At 55.9% G+C, this 21,623-nt stretch overlaps 1 protein-coding gene across 1 annotated transcript in view; it reads left to right on the top strand.

Annotated features, from left to right (window-relative positions):
- Positions 1-7,493: 7,493 nt before the first annotated feature.
- The window catches only part of otud5a (OTU deubiquitinase 5a), a 78,738-nt gene continuing 64,608 nt past the window's right edge, over positions 7,494-21,623 (top strand). Inside the window, exon 1 of the mRNA XM_068024306.1 lies at positions 7,494-8,268. Coding sequence (XP_067880407.1) covers positions 7,705-8,268 — 564 coding nt within the window. The 5' untranslated portion in view covers positions 7,494-7,704. The remainder of the gene's footprint in view (positions 8,269-21,623) is intronic.

Below are 21,623 nucleotides of genomic sequence, written 5' to 3'. Positions count from 1 at the left end.
CAGATCCTAAACACTCACTGAACCTGCCTCCATCACACTCTCAAACAGTGTATTCCACATCCTAAACACTCACTGAACCTGCCTCCACCACACTCTCAGACACTGCATTCCTGATCCTAAACACTCACTGAATCTGCCTCCACCACACTCTCAGATAGTGCATTCCAGATCCTAAACACTCACTGAACCTGCCTCCACCACACTCTCAGACAGTGCATTCCAGATCCTAAACACTCACTGAACCTGCCTCCACCACACTCTCAGACAGTGTATTCCAGATCCTAAACACTCACTGAACCTGCCTCCACCACACTCTCAGACAGTGCATTCCAGATCCTAAACACACACTGAACCTGCCTCCACCACACTCTCAGACAGTGCATTCCAGATCCTAAACACTCACTGAACCTGCCTCCACCACACTCTCAGACAGTGTATTCCAGATCCTAAACACTCACTGAACCTGCCTCCACCACACTCTCAGACAGTGCATTCCAGATCCTAAACACACACTGAACCTGCCTCCACCACACTCTCAGACAGTGCATTCCAGATCCTAAACACTCACTGAACCTGCCTCCACCACACTCTGAGACAGTGCATTCCAGATCCTAAACACTCACTGAACCTGCCTCCACCACACTCTCAGACAGTGCATTCCAGATCCTAAACACTCACTGAACCTGCCTCCACCGCACTCTCAGACAGTGCATTCCAGATCCTAAACACTCACTGAACCTGCCTCCACCACACTCTCAGACAGTGCATTCCAGATCCTAAACACTCACTGAACCTGCCTCCACCACACTCTCAGACAGTGCATTCCAGATCCTAAACACTCACTGAACCTGCCTCCACCACACTCTCAGACAGTGCATTCCAGATCCTAAACACTCACTGAACCTGCCTCCACCACACTCTCAGACAGTGCATTCCAGATCCTAAACACTCACTGAACCTGCCTCCACCACACTCTCAGACAGTGTATTCCAGATCCTAAACACTCACTGAACCTGCCTCCACCACACTCTCAGACAGTGCATTCCAGATCCTAAACACTCACTGAACCTGCCTCCACCACACTCTCAGACAGTGTATTCCAGATCCTAAACACTCACTGAACCTGCCTCCACCACACTCTCAGACAGTGCATTCCAGATCCTAAACACACACTGAACCTGCCTCCACCACACTCTCAGACAGTGCATTCCAGATCCTAAACACTCACTGAACCTGCCTCCACCACACTCTGAGACAGTGCATTCCAGATCCTAAACACTCACTGAACCTGCCTCCACCACACTCTCAGACAGTGCATTCCAGATCCTAAACACTCACTGAACCTGCCTCCACCGCACTCTCAGACAGTGCATTCCAGATCCTAAACACTCACTGAACCTGCCTCCACCACACTCTGAGACAGTGCATTCCAGATCCTAAACACACACTGAACCTGCCTCCACCACACTCTCAGACAGTGCATTCCAGATCCTAAACACTCACTGAACCTGCCTCCACCACACTCTGAGACAGTGCATTCCAGATCCTAAACACTCACTGAACCTGCCTCCACCACACTCTCAGACAGTGCATTCCAGATCCTAAACACTCACTGAACCTGCCTCCACCACACTCTCAGACAGTGCATTCCAGATCCTAAACACACGCTATGTAAAAATAGTTTTCCCTCATGTTGCCTCTGGTTCTTTTGCCATTCACCTTAAATCGGTGTCCTCATATTCCGGATCCTTCCGCCAGTGGGAACAGTTTCTCCCTATCCACTCTGTCCAGACCCCTCATGATTTTGAACACCTTTATTAAATCCCCTCTCAACCGTCTCTTCTCCCTGGAGAACAGCCCCAGCTTCTCCAATCTATCCACGTAACTGTAGCCCCTCATCCCGGTAACCATTCTAGTAAATCTCCGCGCTCTCTCTGATGTCTTCACATCCTTCCGAAAGTGCGGTGTCCAGAACTGAACACAATCCTGCAGTTGAGGCTGAACCAGTGTTTTATAAAGATTCACCATAATCTCCCTGCTTTTGTACTTCCAAAGCCCAGGATCCCACGTGCTCTGTAAACCACTTTCTCAACCTCTCCTGCCACCTTCAGTGATTTGTACACATTTACCCCCAGGTCCCTCTGCTCCTGCACCCCCTCTTGAATTGTATCCTTTATTTTATATTGCCTCACCTCGTTCTTCCGACCAAACTGTATCACTTCACACTTCTCTGCATTAAATTTCATCTGCCTCATGTCTGCCCGTTCCACCAGCCTGTCTATGTCCTCCTGATCTCTATCACTATCCTCCTCACAGTTCACAGTTTTGTGTCGTCTGCACATTTTGAAATTGTGCCCTGTTCCCAAGTCTAGGTCATTAATATAGATCAGGAAAAGCAGTGGTCTTAACATCAACCCCTGGGGAACCCCACAATATACCTTCCTCCAGTTCGAAAGCACTTCCAGCTGATCAAAGGGGGTTTGGAATTGCAAGTCATCTCTCTCCGATAATCTAAGGGTTAAAGAAAAGTTTTTCTTTAAAAAGTGTATTATGGAAAAATGGAATAAAAGTAATTAATCCCAGATTGCCAGAACTGCTAAACAGCACATTCCCATTCCCAGCTTATTTCAATGTATTTTTTTATTTGGTCTGTTTCTAATTTAATGTGTGTTAGGAATGATTACGATCAACTGTTCCCTTCAGCACCTCCTATTCCTACACCAAATCCTGTCCACCATCGACAAGGCACAAGTCAGGAGTGTGATGGAATACTCTCCACTTGTCTGGATGGGTGCAGCTCCAACAACACTCAAGAAGCTCGACACCGTCCAGGACAAAGCAGCCCGCTTGATCAACACCCCATCCACAAACATTCACTCCCTCCACCACCGACACACAGTGACAGCAGTGTGTACCATCTACAAGATGCACTGCAGCAACTCACCAAGGCTCCTTGGACAGCACCTTCCAAACCCGTGACCTCTACCAACTAGAAGGACAAGGGCAGCAGACGCATGGGAACACCACCACCTGCAAGTTCCCCTCCAAGTCACACAGCATCCTGACTTGGAACTATATCACCGTTCCTTCACTGTCGCTGGTTCAAAATCCTGGAACTCCCTTCCTAACAGCACTGTGGGTGTACCTACCCCACACGGACTGCAGCGGTTTAAAAAAAGACCCTCGGACAGTGCAGTGCTCCCTCAGTACTGACCCTCCGACAGTGCGGCACTCCCTCAGTACTGACCCTCCGACAGTGCGGCACTCCCTCAGTACTGACCCTCCGAAAGTGCGGCGCTCCCTCAGTACTGACCTTCTGACAGTGCAGCACTCCCTCAGTACTGACCCTCCAACAGTGCGGCGCTCCCTCAGTACTGACCCTCCGACAGTGCCGCACTCCCTCAGTACTGACCCTCCGACAGTGCGGCGCTCCCTCAGTACTGACCCTCCGACAGTGCGGCACTCCCTCAGTACTGACCCTCCGACAGTGCAGCGCTCCCTCAGTACTGACCCTCCAACAGTGCGGCACTCCCTCAGTACTGACCCTCCGACAGTGCGGCACTCCCTCAGTACTGACCCTCCGAAAGTGCGGCGCTCCCTCAGTACTGACCTTCAGACAGTGCAGCGCTCCCTCAGTACTGACCCTCCGACAGTGCGGCACTCCCTCAGTACTGACCCTATGAAAGTGCGGCACTCCCTCAGTACTGACCCTCCGACGGTGCAGCACTCCCTCAGTACTGACCCTATGAAAGTGCGGCACTCCCTCAGTACTGACCCTCCGACGGTGCAACGCTCCCTCAGTACTGACCCTCTGACAGTGCAGCGCTCCCTCAGTACTGACCCTATGACAGTGTGGCACTCCCTCAGTGCTGGACCAGAGGAGTCTCAGCTTGGAGTGGGACTTGAATCGATGAACTTCTGACTGGGGGGGGCGAGAGTCTTACTGACTGAGCCACATCGACACCGTCAGTCCATCACTGGTTGTGAATCGCTTCGGGACATCCTGAGGTGATGAAAGGTGCTCGAAAAATGGAATAATTATCAAGCTGCAAGGAGTAAAGCCTGAGTTCTTTGTCGGTGAACAGAGAGAAAGCAGAATACATGTTTAATCAGGTTGCCCAAATGCAGTTCATGTGCTGTTAAATTACAGCCGCAGTTGTATCACTGTTGTCCCAGCTTCCACCCTCCATAAACTTCAGCTCATGTAATACTCTGTTGACCTACATCCTAACTCACACCAAAATCCGTTCCCCCGCCATCCCTGTGCTCGCTGACCAACACTGGCTCCCAGTCCAACAGCACCTCCATTTAGAAATTCTCATCCTTGTTTTCAAATCCCTCCATGGCCCCTCACTCCCCTCCCTATCTCTGGAACCTCCTCCAGCCCCTACAACCCTCCCTATCTCTGTAACCTCCTCCAGTCCCAATAACCTCTCCCTATCTCTGTAACCTCCTCCAGCCCCTACAACCCTCCCTATCTCTGTAACCTCCTCCAGCCCCTACAACCCTCCCTATCACTGTAACCTCCTCCAGCCCCTACAACCCTCCCTATCTCTGTAACCTCCTCCAGCCCCTGCAACCCTCCCTATCTCTGTAACCTCCTCCAGCCCCTACAACCCTCCCTATCTCTGTAACCTCCTCCAGCCCCTACAACCCTCCCTATCTCTGTTACCTCCTCCAGCTCCTACAACCTTCCCTATCTCTGTAACCTCCTCCAGCTCCTACAACCCTCCCTATCTCTGTAACCTCCTCCAGCACCTGCAACCCTCCCTATCTCTGTAACCTCCTCCAGCCCCTACAATCCTCCCTATCTCTGTAACCTCCCCCAGCCCCTACAACCCTCCCTCTCTCTGTAACCTCCTCCAGCCCCTACAACCCTCCCTATCTCTGTAACCTCCTCCAGCCCCTACAACCCTCCGAGATCTCTGTAACCTCCTCCAGCCCCTACAACCCTCCGAGATCTCTGCCCTCCTCCAATTCCGGCCTCTTGACCATCCCCCGATTCCCATCGCTCCACCATTGGCGGCCATGCCTTCAGCTGCCTGGGGCCCTAAGCTCTGGAATTCCCTCCCTGAACCTCTCCGCCCTCTCTCTCTCCTCCTTTAAGACGCTGCTGGAAACCAAGCTCTTTGACCGAGCTTTTGGTCGCCCGTCCCTAATGTCTCCTGATGTGGCTCGGGGTGAAATTCTGTCTGACGTACGCTCCTGTGCAGTACCTTGGGGAATTTTTTATGACATTGAACCCGCCATTGAAATATAAGTTGTTGTTGGTGTTGTTCTGACTTAGATGAAGGGTTAGAGGGGCATATCCCCAGTTTTCCTGTCGACACTAAGTTAAGTGGCACATTTATCGAGTAGCTGGGCACAGCTGGTTGCAAAGGGATATATTTGGGGCGGCACAGTGGCGCAGTGGTTAGCACCGCAGCCTCACAGCTCCAGGGACCCGGGTTCGATTCCGGGTACTGCCTGTGTGGAGTTTGCAAGTTCTCCCTGTGTCTGCGTGGGTTTTCTCCGGGTGCTCCGGTTTCCTCCCACAAGCCAAAAGACTTGCAGGTTGATAGGTAAATTGGCCATTATAAATTGTCACTAGTATAGGTAGGTGGTAGGGAAATATAGGGACAGGTGGGGATGTTTGTTGGGAATATGGGATTAGTGTAGGATTAGTATAAATGGGTGGTTGATGTTCAGCACAGACTCGGTGGGCCGAAGGGCCTGTTTCAGTGCTGTATCTCTAATCTAATCTAATCTAAATATTGTCAGATTATGTGAGTGCGCAAAACTGTGGCAGATGGGGTTGAATGTGGGGCAGTGTGAGATCACCCACTTTGGACTCGAGGAGGATAGATCAGAGTATTTTCTGAATGACAAGAGGTTCGGGACTGTGGAGAAGCGGAGAGTTTCAGGGCCCCCAAGTCCAGAAATCACGGGAAGCTGGTGAGCAGTTGCAGAACTGAACGGACAAGGGAAATAAAATGTTGGCCCGTATCTCCGGCAGGCTGGAATGTAATGGGTGCAGTTTTGCTGCAGTTGTTCAAAGCTCTGGTTAGACCCAGTCGGTGGGGGGGGTGGGTAACTGTATTCAGTTCTGGGCAGCACCGTCTCAGGAATGATGTACCGGCCTTGGAGAGAGAGTGAGGCGCAGGTTCACCAGAACGATTCCGGGGCTAAAAGGGGTAAATTATGAGGACAGGTTGCACTTGGCTTGTATTGAGAGTAACCACTCAGCCCATTGATCATGCCTGTGCTGCCTCTAATAGTAAAGCTATCCTATTAACCCCACTCCCCTTGCTCCTTCCCCTCCCTTTTCTTTCCAGTTTAGAAGATTGAGATCTAATTGAGGGCTTTAAGGTGGTTCACAGGGTGTGTGTGTGCTTTTACCCCCCCCCCCGCCATGTTAGTGAGGGGCACGGCATCTGGCCAGTTTGGGCGACGTCATTGCGGGGCAATTCTCCGCGGCGTGATGACGACGCAAACCGCAAGGGTGAACGGCGTGACGCAACGACGCAGCTGCGGGGCACGGGCCAACGCCGGTGTCACCTTCCCGTGTCGTCATTGCGGGGCCCCGGCGGAAATGACGCCGGGCCGTCGCCAGTTTGTTGTGTTCCAGTGGCCGCCGCTCGAACGGGAAGAGCGGCCGGTGGCGGTGCCGGGGAAAGAGAGAGAGATAAGCGCTGCCGCGGCCGCCCGCTAATTCTCACGAAAGCTCGGCGCGTAAAAAGAGCAAACCCTGCGGTGGCACGTCACCGTGAAGAAGGTGGGGGAGGGGGTTTTTAAAAAAAAAAGGAACTGAATTCCTCGTTGACATCATCAGAAGGCGAACGTCCGCTGGCGCGGCGACGCTTCAGGCACGACATTTTCGCGGCGGAGGCGGGGCCGAGGCTTACGCGCTGACCTCATTGCGGGGGCTGGGTGGCGGTGTTATTGGCTGCGCGCTGCGGACGTCACTGCGGGGCAGGCTGGCGTCTGTTGCGTCTGCGGACGTCATTGCGGGGCAGGAAGGCGCTGGGCGTGGGTGCTCGCTGACGTCATTGCGGGGGCAGTAGGCGTGGCTGCGTGCCGACGTCGGCGCAGGTGCGGAGGGGGTGTGTGACGTTGTTAGTCGTGACGTCGGTGAGGGGCAGCTGCTCCGCCGTATTGGGTAACATCTGCGGGGCAGGGTTTGGGAAGCTGCCGTTCGGAGCGGGGACGGGGAAGGTGGTTAGGGGGTGGTGGGGTGGGATATTACAGCGTGGTTGTGGGGCAGGAGCGGGCGGGTTCGCCTTTTGGGTAGCGACGGCACTGCGGGACGGCCGGCGGAGGGGAGGGGGGCGGGGAAAAGGGAGGCGAACCTCTGGTTGGCGTGCGTGTGTGCGCGGTGACCTCATTGCGGGCCGTTGGGGGGGTGGGGCTTTTACGTACTGACGTCACTGCGGGGGGCGGGTGGTGTTTTGCGCGCTGACGTCACTGCGGGGGGCGGGTGGTGTGTTTTGCGCGCTGACGTCACTGCGGGGGGCGGGTGGTGTGTTTTGCGCGCTGACGTCACTGCGGGCCGGTGGTTGCGGGGGGGGCCTTTGAGCGCCGACGTCACTGCGGGGCAGGGTTTGTCGTTTGCGTGGCGCCGGAAGTGAGGCCTGGGCGGGGCGGAAGTGAGGCCGGGCGGTCGCGGCGGCGCCGGCTGTTTGTTGTGAGAGGGGCGGGGAGGCCGCCGCCACCGCCAGCACCACCATGACCATCCTGCCCAAGCAGCAGCCCGAGCGGCCGGACGAGAGCGAGCGGCAGGCCGGCTCCCGGCCTCGGGCCTCGCCTACACCCCCCCCGCAGGCGCCGGCCCCTCCGGCCCCGCCGCCATCCCCGGCATCGGGCCAGGCCCCGGCCCCGGCTTCCCACTGGCTGCAGGACGGCGGCGGCGGCGGCCCGGGCCCCAGCCACGGCCACAGCAAGCGACGGCACCGGGCCTCGCCTCACCGCAGCGGCCGCAAGAGCCACCGGCCCGGCCTCCACCTCCACCCCCACCTCCAACACCACCTCCACCATCACCACCACCACCGGCACCGCCTGGGCCTGGGGCCCCTGGCAGGGGGGCCTCCCCCACCCGCCCTTCCCTCGGCCCAGGCCGTGGCCGCCGGTGCCGGCCTAGGGGCCGCGGCCGGCGGGGGCTTGGGGGCAGCAGGCGGCCTCCCGGCCTCGGGCAGTCCCGGTCCCGAGGAGCCAGGAGCCGGATACAACAGCGAGGACGAGTATGAGACAGCGAGCAGGGAACAGCTACAGGATCCGGCCCAGGTGGAGCAGGTGAGGGAGAGACAGAGGATCATCGAGTGTAATCAGGAGTGTTTATAGTCATCAGACCCGGGGGGGGGGGATTAATCTGACCCGGGGGGGGGTATAATAATCTGACCCGGGGGGGGGTATAATAATCTGACCCGGGGGGGGGGATTAATCTGACCCGGTGGGGGGGGGGGAGAGAGAGGGGGTGTAATAATCTGACCCGGTGGGGGGGGGGAGAGAGGGGGTGTAATAATCTGACCCGGGGAGGGGGGGGAATAATCTGACCCGGGGGGGGGGGATTAATCTGACCCGGGGGGGGGGGATTAATCTGACCCGGGGGGGGAATTAATCTGACCCGGGGGGGGGGGGAGAGGGGGTGGAATAATCTGACCCGGGGGGGGGGGGTGTAATAATCTGACCAGGGGGAGAGGGGGTGTAATAATCTGACCCGGGGGGGGGAATTAATCTGACCCGGGGGGGGGATTAATCTGACCCGGGGGGGGTATAATAATCTGACCCGGGGGGGGGTATAATAATCTGACCCGGGGGGGGGGGATTAATCTGACCCGGTGGGGGGGGGGGAGAGAGAGGGGGTGTAATAATCTGACCCGGTGGGGGGGGGGAGAGAGGGGGTGTAATAATCTGACCCGGGGAGGGGGGGGAATAATCTGACCGGGGGGGGGGGATTAATCTGACCCGGGGGGGGGATTAATCTGACCCGGGGGGGGAATTAATCTGACCCGGGGGGGGGGGGAGAGGGGGTGGAATAATCTGACCCGGGGGGGGGGGGTGTAATAATCTGACCAGGGGGAGAGGGGGTGTAATAATCTGACCCGGGGGGGGGAATTAATCTGACCCGGGGGGGGGAATAATCTGACCCGGGGGGGGGGATTAATCTGACCCGCGGGGGGGGATTAATCTGACCCGGGGGGGGCGTAATAATCTGACCCGGTGGGGGGGGGGGAGAGAGGGGGTGTAATAATCTGACCCGGTGGGGGGGGGGGGAGAGAGGGGGTGTAATAATCTGACCCGGGGAGGGGGGGGAATAATCTGACCCGGTGGGGGGGGGGGGAGAGAGGGGGTGTAATAATCTGACCCAGGGAGGGGGGGAATAATCTGACCCGGTGGGGGGGGGAGAGAGGGGGTGTAATAATCTGACCCGGGGGGGGGATTAATCTGACCGGGGGGGGGGGAATAATCTGACCCGGTGGGAGAGGGGGTGTAATAATCTGACCCGGGGAGGGGGGGGAATAATCTGACCCGGTGGGGGGGGGGGGGAGAGAGGGGGTGTAATAATCTGACCCGGGGAGGGGGGGGAATAATCTGACCCGGTGGGGGGGGGGGAGAGAGGGGGTGTAATAATCTGACCCGGGGGGGGGATTAATCTGACCCGGGGGGGGGGAATAATCTGACCCGGTGGGGGGGGGGGGGAGAGAGGGGGTGTAATAATCTGACCCGGGGAGGGGGGGGAATAATCTGACCCGGTGGGGGGGGGAGAGAGGGGGTGTAATAATCTGACCCGGGGGGGGGGGATTAATCTGACCCGGGGGGGGGGGGAATAATCTGACCCGGAGGGGGGGGGGAGAGAGGGGGTGTAATAATCTGACCCGGGGGAGGGGGTGTAATAATCTGACCCGGGGGGGGAATTAATCTGACCCGGGGGGGGGGAGGTGTAATAATCTGACCCGGGGGGGGGGGGGAATAATCTGACCCGGTGGGAGAGGGGGTGTAATAATCTGACCCGGTGGGGGGGGGAGAGAGGGGGTGTAATAATCTGACCCGGGGAGGGGGGGGAATAATCTGACCCGGTGGGGGGGGGAGAGAGGGGGTGTAATAATCTGACCCGGGGGGGGGATTAATCTGACCCGGGGGGGGGGGGGGGAATAATCTGACCCGGTGAGAGAGGGGGTGTAATAATCTGACCCGGGGAGGGGGGGGAATAATCTGACCCGGTGGGGGGGGGGGAGAGAGGGGGTGTAATAATCTGACCCGGGGAGGGGGGGAATAATCTGACCCGGTGGGGGGGGGGAGAGAGGGGGTGTAATAATCTGACCCGGGGGGGGGGATTAATCTGACCCGGGGGGGGGGGGAATAATCTGACCCGGTGGGGGGGGGGAGAGAGAGGGTGTAATAATCTGACCCGGGGAGGGGGGGGAATAATCTGACCCGGTGGGGGGGGGGAGAGAGGGGGTGTAATAATCTGACCCGGGGGGGGGGATTAATCTGACCCGGGGGGGGGGGGAATAATCTGACCCGGTGGGAGAGGGGGTGTAATAATCTGACCCGGTGGGGGGGGGGAGAGAGGGGGTGTAATAATCTGACCCGGGGGGGGGATTAATCTGACCCGGGGGGGGGGAATAATCTGACCCGGTGGGAGAGGGGGTGTAATAATCTGACCCGGGGAGGGGGGAGAATAATCTTACCCGGTGGGGGGGGGGAAGAGAGGGGGTGTAATAATCTGACCCGGGGAGGGGGGGGAATAATCTGACCCGGTGGGGGGGGGGAGAGAGGGGGTGTAATAATCTGACCCGGGGGGGGGGATTAATCTGACCCGGGGGGGGGGGGGAATAATCTGACCCGGTGGGGGGGGGAGAGAGGGGGTGTAATAATCTGACCCGGGGAGGGGGGGGAATAATCTGACCCGGTGGGGGGGGGAGAGAGAGGGGGTGTAATAATCTGACCCGGGGGGGATTAATCTGACCCGGGGGGGGGAAATAATCTGACCCGGTGGGAGAGGGGGTGTAATAATCTGACCCGGGGGGGTGGTGTAATAATCTGACCCGGGGGGGGGGAATAATCTGACCCGGTGGGGGGGGGGAGAGAGAGGGGGTGTAATAATCTGACCCGGGGAGGGGGGGGAATAATCTGACCCGGTGGGGGGGGGAGAGAGGGGGTGTAATAATCTGACCCGGGGGGGGATTAATCTGACCCGGGGGGGGGAATAATCTGACCCGGTGGGAGAGGGGGTGTAATAATCTGACCCGGTGGGGGGGGGGAGAGAGGGGGTGTAATAATCTGACCCGGGGAGGGGGGGGAATAATCTGACCCGGTGGGGGGGGGAGAGAGGGGGTGTAATAATCTGACCCGGGGAGGGGGTGTAATAATCTGACCCGGGGAGGGGGGGGAGGAGAGGGGGTGTAATAATCTGACCCGGGGGGGGATTAATCTGACCGGGGGGGGGGGAATAATCTGACCCGGGGGGGGGGTGTAATAATCTGACCCGGGGGAGAGGGGGTGTAATAATCTGACCCGGGGAGGGGGGGGGAGAGAGGGGGTGTAATAATCTGACCCGGGTGGGGGGGAGGAGAGTGGGTGTAATAATCTGACCCAGGGGAGAGGGGGTGTAATAATCTGACCCGGGGGAGGTGGGGGAGAGGGGGTGTAATAATCTGACCCGGGGGAGGAGAGGGGGTGTAATAATCTGACCCGGGGGGGAGGAGAGGGGGTGTAATAATCTGACCCGGGGAGGGGGGGGGGAGAGGGGGTGTAATAATCTGACCCGGGGGAGGGGATAGGTGTAATAATCTGACCCGGGGGGGGGGGGTGTAATAATCTGACCCGGGGGAGGGGGGGTGTAATAATCTGACCCGGGGGAGGGGATAGGTGTAATAATCTGACCTGGGGGGGGAGGGGGTGTAATAATCTGACCTGGGGGAGGGGATAGGTGTAATAATCTGACCCGGGGGGGGGGGGGAGAGGAGGTGTAATAATCTGACCTGGGGGGGGAATAATCTGACCCGGGGGGGGAGGGGGTGTAATAATCTGACCCGGGGGAGGGGGGTGTAATAATCTGACCCGGGGGAGGGGATAGGTGTAATTATCTGACCCGGGGGGGGGAGGGGGTGTAATAATCTGACCCGGGGGAGGGGATAGGTGTAATAATCTGACCCGGGGGGGGGAGAGGGGGTGTAATAATCTGACCCGGGGGAGGGGATAGGTGTAATAATCTGACCCGGGGTGGGGGAGGGGGTGTAATAATCTGACCCGGGGGAGGGCATAGGTGTAATAATCTGACCCGGGGGAGGGGGGTGTAATAATCTGACCCGGGGGAGGGGGGTGTAATAATCTGACCGGGGGGAGGGGGTGTAATAATCTGACCCGGGGGAGGGGGGTGTAATAATCTGACCGGGGGGGAGGGGGTGTAATAATCTGACCCGGGGGAGGGGATAGGTGTAATTATCTGACCCGGGGGGGGAGGGGGTGTAATAATCTGACCCGGGGGAGGGGATAGGTGTAATAATCTGACCCGGGGGGGGAGAGGGGGTGTAATAATCTGACCCGGGGGAGGGGATAGGTGTAATAATCTGACCCGGGGTGGGGGAGGGGGTGTAATAATCTGACCCGGGGGAGGGCAAAGGTGTAATAATCTGACCCGGGGGAGGGGGGTGTAATAATCTGACCCGGGGGAGGGGGGTGTAATAATCTGACCGGGGGGGAGGGGGTGTAATAATCTGACCCGGGGGAGGGGGGTGTAATAATCTGACCGGGGGGAGGGGGTGTAATAATCTGACCGGGGGGGAGGGGGTGTAATAATCTGACCCGGGGGAGGGGGATGTAATAATCTGACCCGGGGGAGGGGGTGTAATAATCTGACCGGGGGGGAGGGGGTGTAATAATCTGACCCGGGGGAGGGGATAGGTGTAATAATCTGACCCGGGGGGGGAGGGGGGTGTAATAATCTGACCCGGGGGAGGGGATCGGTGTAATAATCTGACCCGGGGGGGAGGGGGTGTAATAATCTGACCCGGGGGAGGGGATAGGTGTAATAATCTGACCCGGGTGGGGGGGGGGAGGGGTGTAATAATCTGACCCGGGGGAGGGGATAGGTGTAATAATCTGACCCGGGGAGGGGGGGTGTAATAATCTGACCCGGGGGAGGGGATCGGTGTAATAATCTGACCCGGGAGAGGGGATAGGTGTAATAATCTGACCCGGGGGGGGGGGGGAGAGGGGGTGTAATAATCTGACCCGGGGGAGGGGGAGAGGGGGTGTAATAATCTGACCCGGGGGAGGGGGGTGTAATAATCTGACCGGGGGGAGGGGGGTGTAATAATCTGACCCGGGGGAGGGGAGAGGTGTAATAATCTGACCCGGGGGGGGGAGGGAGGGAGAGAGGGGGTGTAATTATCTGACCCAGGGGGGTGGTGGGTGAGTGGGTGTAATAATCTGACCCGGGGGAGGGGATAGGTGTAATAATCTGACCCGGGGGAGGGGAGAGGTGTAATAATCTGACCCGGGGGGGTGTAATAATCTGACCCGGTTGGGGGGGGGAGGGAGAGAGGGGGTGTAATAATCGGATCCGGGGGGTGGAGGGGTGTAATAATCTGACCCGGGGGGAGGGGGTGTAATAATCTGACCCGGGGGGGTAGGGGAGAGGTGTAATAATCTGATCCGGGGGGTCTGTGTAATAATCTGATCCGGGGGGGTCTGTGTAATAATCTGATCCGGGGGGGTCTGTGTAATAATCTGATCCGGGGGGGTCTGTGTAATAATCTGACCCGGGGGGGTCTGTGTAATAATCTGATCCGAAGTCTGTGTAATAATCTGATCCGGGCGGGGTCTGTTTAATAATCTGATCCGGGCGGGTCTGTGTAATAATCTGATCCGAGGTCTGTGTAATAATCTGATCCGGGGGGTCTGTAATAATCTGATCCAGGGGGTCTTTGTAATAATCTGACCCGGGGGGGTCTGTGTAATAATCTGATCCGAAGTCTGTTTAATAATCTGATCCGGGCGGGTCTGTTTAATAATCTGATCGGTGGGGTCTGTTTAATAATCTGATCCGGGCGAGTCTGTGTAATAATCTGATCCGGGGGGTCTGTGTAATAATCTGACCCGGGGGGGGGTGTAATAATCTGACCCGGGGGAGGGGGGGTGTAATAATCTGACCCGGGGGAGGGGATAGGTGTAATAATCTGACCTGGGGGGGGGAGGGGGTGTAATAATCTGACCTGGGGGAGGGGATAGGTGTAATAATCTGACCCGGGGGGGGGGGAGAGGGGGTGTAATAATCTGACCCGGGGGAGGGGATAGGTGTAATAATCTGACCCGGGGGGGGGGGGAATAATCTGACCCGGGGGGGGGAGGGGGTGTAATAATCTGACCCGGGGGGGGAGAGGGGGTGTAATAATCTGACCCGGGGGAGGGGATAGGTGTAATTATCTGACCCGGGGGGGGAGGGGGTGTAATAATCTGACCCGGGGGAGGGCATAGGTGTAATAATCTGACCCGGGGGAGGGGGGTGTAATAATCTGACCCGGGGGAGGGGGGTGTAATAATCTGACCGGGGGAGGGGGTGTAATAATCTGACCCGGGGGAGGGGGGTGTAATAATCTGACCGGGGGGGAGGGGGTGTAATAATCTGACCCGGGGGAGGGGATAGGTGTAATTATCTGACCCGGGGGGGAGGGGGTGTAATAATCTGACCCGGGGGAGGGGATAGGTGTAATAATCTGACCCGGGGGGGGAGAGGGGGTGTAATAATCTGACCCGGGGGAGGGGATAGGTGTAATAATCTGACCCGGGGTGGGGGAGGGGGTGTAATAATCTGACCCGGGGGAGGGCAAAGGTGTAATAATCTGACCCGGGGGAGGGGGGTGTAATAATCTGACCCGGGGGGAGGGGGGTGTAATAATCTGACCGGGGGGAGGGGGTGTAATAATCTGACCCGGGGGAGGGGGGTGTAATAATCTGACCGGGGGGAGGGGGATGTAATAATCTGACCCGGGGGAGGGGGGTGTAATAATCTGACCCGGGGGGGAGGGGGTGTAATAATCTGACCCGGGGGAGGGGATAGGTGTAATAATCTGACCGGGGGGGGGGGAGGGGGGTGTAATAATCTGACCCGGGGGAGGGGATCGGTGTAATAATCTGACCCGGGGGGGAGGGGGTGTAATAATCTGACCCGGGGGAGGGGATAGGTGTAATAATCTGACCCGGGGGGGGGGGAGGGGGTGTAATAATCTGACCCGGGGGAGGGGATAGGTGTAATAATCTGACCCGGGGAGGGGGGGTGTAATAATCTGACCCGGGGGAGGGGATCGGTGTAATAATCTGACCCGGGGGAGGGGATAGGTGTAATAATCTGACCCGGGGGGGGGGAGAGGGGGTGTAATAATCTGACCCGGGGGAGGGGGAGAGGGGGTGTAATAATCTGACCCGGGGGAGGGGGTGTAATAATCTGACCGGGGGGAGGGGGTGTAATAATCTGACCCGGGGGAGGGGAGAGGTGTAATAATCTGACCCGGGGGGGAGGGAGGGAGAGAGGGGGTGTAATTATCTGACCCAGGGGGGTGGTGGGTGAGTGGGTGTAATAATCTGACCCGGGGGAGGGGATAGGTGTAATAATCTGACCCGGGGGAGGGGAGAGGTGTAATAATCTGACCCGGGGGGGTGTAATAATCTGACCCGGTTGGGGGGGGGAGGGAGAGAGGGGGTGTAATAATCGGATCCGGGGGGTGGAGGGGTGTAATAATCTGACCCGGGGGGAGGGGGTGTAATAATCTGGCCCGGGGGGGTAGGGGAGAGGTGTAATAATCTGACCCGGGGGGGGTCTGTGTAATAATCTGATCCGAAGTCTGTTTAATAATCTGATCCGGGCGAGTCTGTGTAATATCTGATCCGGGGGTCTGTGTAATAATCTGACCCGGGGTCTGTGTAATAATCTGATCCGAGGTCTGTGTAATAATCTGATCCGGCGGGGTCTGTTTAATAATCTGATCCGGGCGAGTCTGTGTAATAATCTGATCCGGGGTCTGTGTAATAATCTGATCCGAGGTCTGTGTAATAATCTGATCCGAGGTCTGTGTAATAATCTGATCCGGGGTCTGTGTAATAATCTGATCCGGCGGGGTCTGCGTAATAATCTGATCCGGCGGGGTCTGTGTAATAATCTGACCCGGGGTCTGTGTAATAATCTGACCCGGGGTCTGTGTAATAATCTGACCCGGGGTCTGTGTAATAATCTGACCCGGGGTCTGTGTAATAATCTGACCCGGGGTCTGTGTAATAATCTGACCCGGGGTCTGTGTAATAATCTGACCCGGGGTCTGTGTAATAATCTGACCCGGGGTCTGTGTAATAATCTGACCCGGGGTCTGTGTAATAATCTGACCCGGGGTCTGTGTAATAATCTGACCCGGGGTCTGTGTAATAATCTGACCCGGGGTCTGTGTAATAATCTGACCCGGGGTCTGTGTAATAATCTGACCCGGGGTCTGTGTAATAATCTGACCCGGGGTCTGTGTAATAATCTGACCCGGGGTCTGTGTAATAATCTGACCCGGGGTCTGTGTAATAATCTGACCCGGGGTCTGTGTAATAATCTGACCCGGGGTCTGTGTAATAATCTGACCCGGGGTCTGTGTAATAATCTGACCCGGGGTCTGTGTAATAATCTGACCCGGGGTCTGTGTAATAATCTGACCCGGGGTCTGTGTAATAATCTGACCCGGGGTCTGTGTAATAATCTGACCCGGGGTCTGTGTAATAATCTGACCCGGGGTCTGTGTAATAATCTGACCCGGGGTGGTCTGTGTAATAATCTGACCCGGGGTCTGTGTAATAATCTGACCCGGGGTCTGTGTAATAATCTGACCCGGGGTCTGTGTAATAATCTGACCCGGGGTCTGTGTAATAATCTGACCCGGGGTCTGTGTAATAATCTGACCCGGGGTCTGTGTAATAATCTGACCCGGGGTCTGTGTAATAATCTGACCCGGGGTCTGTGTAATAATCTGACCCGGGGTCTGTGTAATAATCTGACCCGGGGTCTGTGTAATAATCTGACCCGGGGTCTGTGTAATAATCTGACCCGGGGTCTGTGTAATAATCTGACCCGGGGTCTGTGTAATAATCTGACCCGGGGTCTGTGTAATAATCTGACCCGGGGTCTGTGTAATAATCTGACCCGGGGTCTGTGTAATAATCTGACTCGAGGTCTGTGTAATAATCTGACTCGAGGTCTGTGTAATAATCTGACTCGAGGTCTGTGTAATAATCTGATTCGAGGTCTGTGTAATAATCTGATCCGAAGTCTGTGTAATATCTGATCCGGGGGGTCTGTGTAATAATCTGATCCGGCGGGGTCTGTGTAATAATCTGATCCGAAGTTTGTGTAATATCTGATCCGGCGGGGTCTGTGTAATAATCTGATCCGGGGGGTCTGTGTAATAATCTGATCCCGGTGGTCTGTGTAATAATCTGATCGGGGGGGTCTGTCTAATAATCTGATCCGAAGTCTGTGTAATATCTGATCAGGGGGGTGTGTCTAATAATCTGATCGGGGGGGTCTGTGTAATAATCTGATCGGGGGGGTCTGTGTAATAATCTGATCGGGGGGGTCTGTGTAATAATCTGATCGGGGGGGTCTGTGTAATAATCTGACCCGGGGGGGTCTGTGTAATAATCTGATCGGGGGGGTCTGTGTAATAATCTGATCGGGGGGGTCTGTGTAATAATCTGATCGGGGTGGTCTGTGTAATAATCTGATCGGGCGGGTATGTGTAATAATCTGATCCGGGGGTTCTGTGTAATAATCTGATCCGGGGGTTCTGTGTAATAATCTGATCCGGGGGTTCTGTGTAATAATCTGATCCGGGGGGTCTGTGTAATATACTGATCCGGGGGGTCTGTGTCTGTGTAATAATCTGATCCGGGGGGTCTGTGTAATAATCTGATCCGGGGGGTCTGTGTAATAATCTGATCCGGGGGGTCTGTGTAATAATCTGATCCGGGGGGTCTGTGTAATAATCTGATCCGGGGTGGTTCTGTGTAATAATCTGATCCGGGGGTTCTGTGTAATAATCTGATCCGGGGTGGCCTGTGTAATAATTTGATCCGGGGTGGCCTGTGTAATAATCTGATCCGGGGTGGCCTGTGTAATAATCTAATCCGGGGGGTCTGTGTCTGTGTAATAATCTGATCCGGGGGGTCTGTGGAATAATCTGATCCGGGGGGTCTGTGTAATAATCTGATCCGGGGGGGTTCTGTGTAATAATCTGATCCGGGGGTTCTGTGTAATAATCTGATCCGGGGGGGGTCTGTGTAATAATCTGACCCGGGGGGGTCTGTGTAATAATCTGATCCGGGGGGGGTCTGTGTAATAATCTGATCCGGGGGGGTCTGTGTAATAATCTGATCCGGGGGGGTCTGTGTAATAATCTGATCCGGGGGGCTCTGTGTAATAATCTGATCCGGGGGGTCTGTGTAATAATCTGATCCGGGGGGGTTCTGTGTAATAATCTGATCCGGGGGTTCTGTGTAATAATCTGATCGGGCGGGTATGTGTAATAATCTGATCCGAAGTCTGTGTAATAATCTGATCCGGGGGGTCTGTGTAATAATCTGATCCGGGGGGTCTGTGTAATAATCTGATCCGAAGTCTGTGTAATAATCTGATCCGGGGGGTTCTGTGTAATAATCTGACCCGGGGGGGGGGGGGGTTTCTGTAATAAACTGACCCGGGTGGGGGGGTCTGTGTAATCTGATCCGGTGGGTACTGTGTAATAATCTGACCCGGGGGAGGGGGGGGTTTCTGTAATAATCTGACCCGGGGTGGTCCGTGTAGTAAGCCGACCCGGGGGGTCTGAGTAATAATCTGACCCGGTGGGGTCTGTGTAATAATCTGACCCAGTGGGGTCTGTGTAATAATCTGACCCAGTGGGGTCTGTGTAATAATCTGACCCAGTGGGGTCTGTGTAATAATCTGACCCAGTGGGGTCTGTGTAATAATCTGACCCAGTGGGGTCTGTGTAATAATCTGACCCAGTGGGGTCTGTGTAATAATCTGATCGGGGGGGATCTGTGTAACAATCTAACCTGGTGGGGTCTGTGTAATAATCTGATCCGGGGGGGTCTGTGTAATAATCTGATCCGGGGGGGTCTGTGTAACAATCTGATCCGGGGGGGTCTGTGTAACAATCTAACCTGGTGGGGTCTGTGTAATAATCTGATCCGGGGGGGTCTGTGTAATAATCTGATCCGGGGGGGTCTGTGTAATAATCTGATCGGGGGGGGGTCTGTGTAATAATCTGACCCGGGGTGGTCTGTGTAATAATCTGATCCGGGGGGGGTTTCTTTAATAATCTGACCCGGGGGGGGGGGGTTCTGTGTAATAATCTGACCCGGGGGGGGGGGGGGTTCTGTGTAATAATCTGACCCGGGGGGGGGGGGTCTGTGTAATAATCTGACCCGGGGGGGGGGTTCTGTAATAATCTAACCCGGTGGGGTCTGTATAATAATCTGATCCGGGGGGGGGTCTGTGTAATAATCTGATCCGGGGGGGGTCTGTGTAATAATCTGATCCGGGGGGGGGTCTGTATAATAATCTGATCCGGGCGGGTCTGTGTAATAATCTGACCCGGGGGGGGGGGTGGTTTCTGTAATAAACTGACCCGGGTGGGGGGGTCTGTGTAATCTGATCCGGTGGGTACTGTGTAATAATCTGACCTGGGGGAGGGGGGGGTTTCTGTAATAATCTGACCCGGGGTGGTCCGTGTAGTAAGCCGACCCGGGGGGTCTGAGTAATAATCTGACCCAGTGGGGTCTGTGTAATAATCTGACCCAGTGGGGTCTGTGTAATAATCTGACCCAGTGGGGTCTGTGTAATAATCTGATCGGGGGGGATCTGTGTAACAATCTAACCTGGTGGGGTCTGTGTAACAATCTGATCCGGGGGGGTCTGTGTAATAATCTGATCCGGGGGGGTCTGTGTAACAATCTAACCTGGTGGGGTCTGTGTAATAATCTGATCCGGGGGGGTCTGTGTAATAATCTGATCGGGGGGGGTCTGTGTAATAATCTGACCCGGGGTGGTCTGTGTAATAATCTGATCCGGGGGGGGTTTCTTTAATAATCTGACCCGGGGGGGGGTTCTGTGTAATAATCTGACCCGGGGGGGGGGGGTCTGTGTAATAATCTGACCCGGGGGGGGTTTCTGTAATAATCTAACCCGGTGGGGTCTGTATAATAATCTGATCCGGGGGGGGGGTCTGTGTAATAATCTGATCCGGGGGGGGGGGGTCTGTGTAATAATCTGATCCGGGGGGGGGGGTCTGTATAATAATCTGATCCGGGCGGGTCTGTGTAATAATCTGACCCGGGGGGGGGGGGTTTCTGTAATAAACTGACCCGGGTGGGGGGGTCTGTGTAATCTGATCCGGTGGGTACTGTGTAATAATCTGACCTGGGGGAGGGGGGGGTTTCTGTAATAATCTGACCCGGGGTGGTCCGTGTAGTAAGCCGACCCGGGGGGTCTGAGTAATAATCTGACCCGGTAGGGTCTGTGTAATAATCTGATCTGGGGGGGGTCTGTGTAACAATCTAACCCGGGGGGGTCTGTGTAATAATATATTCGGGGGGGGTCTGAGTCATAATCCGACCGAGGTCTGTTTAATAATCTGATCCGAAGTCTGTGTAATATCTGATCCGGGGGGTCTGTGTAATAATCTGATCCGGGGGGTCTGTGTAATAATCTGACCCGGGGTGATCTGTGTAGTAAGCCGACCCGGGGGGTCTGAGTTATAATCTGATCCTGGGGGGTGGGGGGGGGGGGTCTGTGTAATAATCTGATCCGGGGTGGTCTGTGTAATAATCTGATCCGGGGTGGTCTGTGTAATAATCTGATCCGGGGTGGTCTGTGTAATAATCTAAACCGGGGTGGTCTGTGTAATAATCTGATCCGGGGGGTCTGTGTAATAATCTGATCTGGGGGTCTGTGTAATAATCTGATCCGGGGTGGTCTGTGTAATAATCTGATCCGGGGGTTCTGTGTAATAATCTGATCCGGGGGGGTCTGTGTAATAATCTAACCCGGGGTGGTCTGTGTAATAATCTGATCCGGGGGGGTCTGTGTAATAATCTAACCCGGGGGGTCTGTGTAATAATCTGATCCGGGGTGGTCTGTGTAATAATCTGATCCGGGGTGGTCTGTGTAATAATCTGATCCGGGGGGGTCTGTGTAATAATCTAACCCGGGGTGGTCTGTGTTATAATCTGATCCTGGGGGGTGGGGGGGGTCTGTGTAATAATCTGATCCGGGGGGTCTGAGTAATAATCTAACCCGGTGGGGTCTGTGTAATAATCTAACCCGGGGTGGTCTGTGTAATAATCTGATCCGGGGGGGTCTGTGTAATAATCTAACCCGGGGTGGTCTGTGTTATAATCTGATCCTGGGGGGTGGGGGGGGTCTGTGTAATAATCTGATCCGGGGGGTCTGAGTAATAATCTAACCCGGTGGGGTCTGTGTAATAATCTGATCCGGGGGGGTCTGTGCAATAATCTGATCCGGTGGGGTCTGTGTAATAATCTAACCCGGGGTGGTCTGTGTAATAATCTGATCCGGGGTGGTCTGTGTAATAATCTGATCCGGGGGGTCTGTG

The sequence above is a fragment of the Heterodontus francisci genome, chromosome 49 (genome assembly GCF_036365525.1).
Source record: "Heterodontus francisci isolate sHetFra1 chromosome 49, sHetFra1.hap1, whole genome shotgun sequence".
In the NCBI taxonomy this organism is placed as follows: domain Eukaryota; kingdom Metazoa; phylum Chordata; class Chondrichthyes; order Heterodontiformes; family Heterodontidae; genus Heterodontus; species Heterodontus francisci.
Note: the sequence above shows the minus strand (reverse complement) of the source record. Positions and strands in the feature narration are given on the sequence as shown.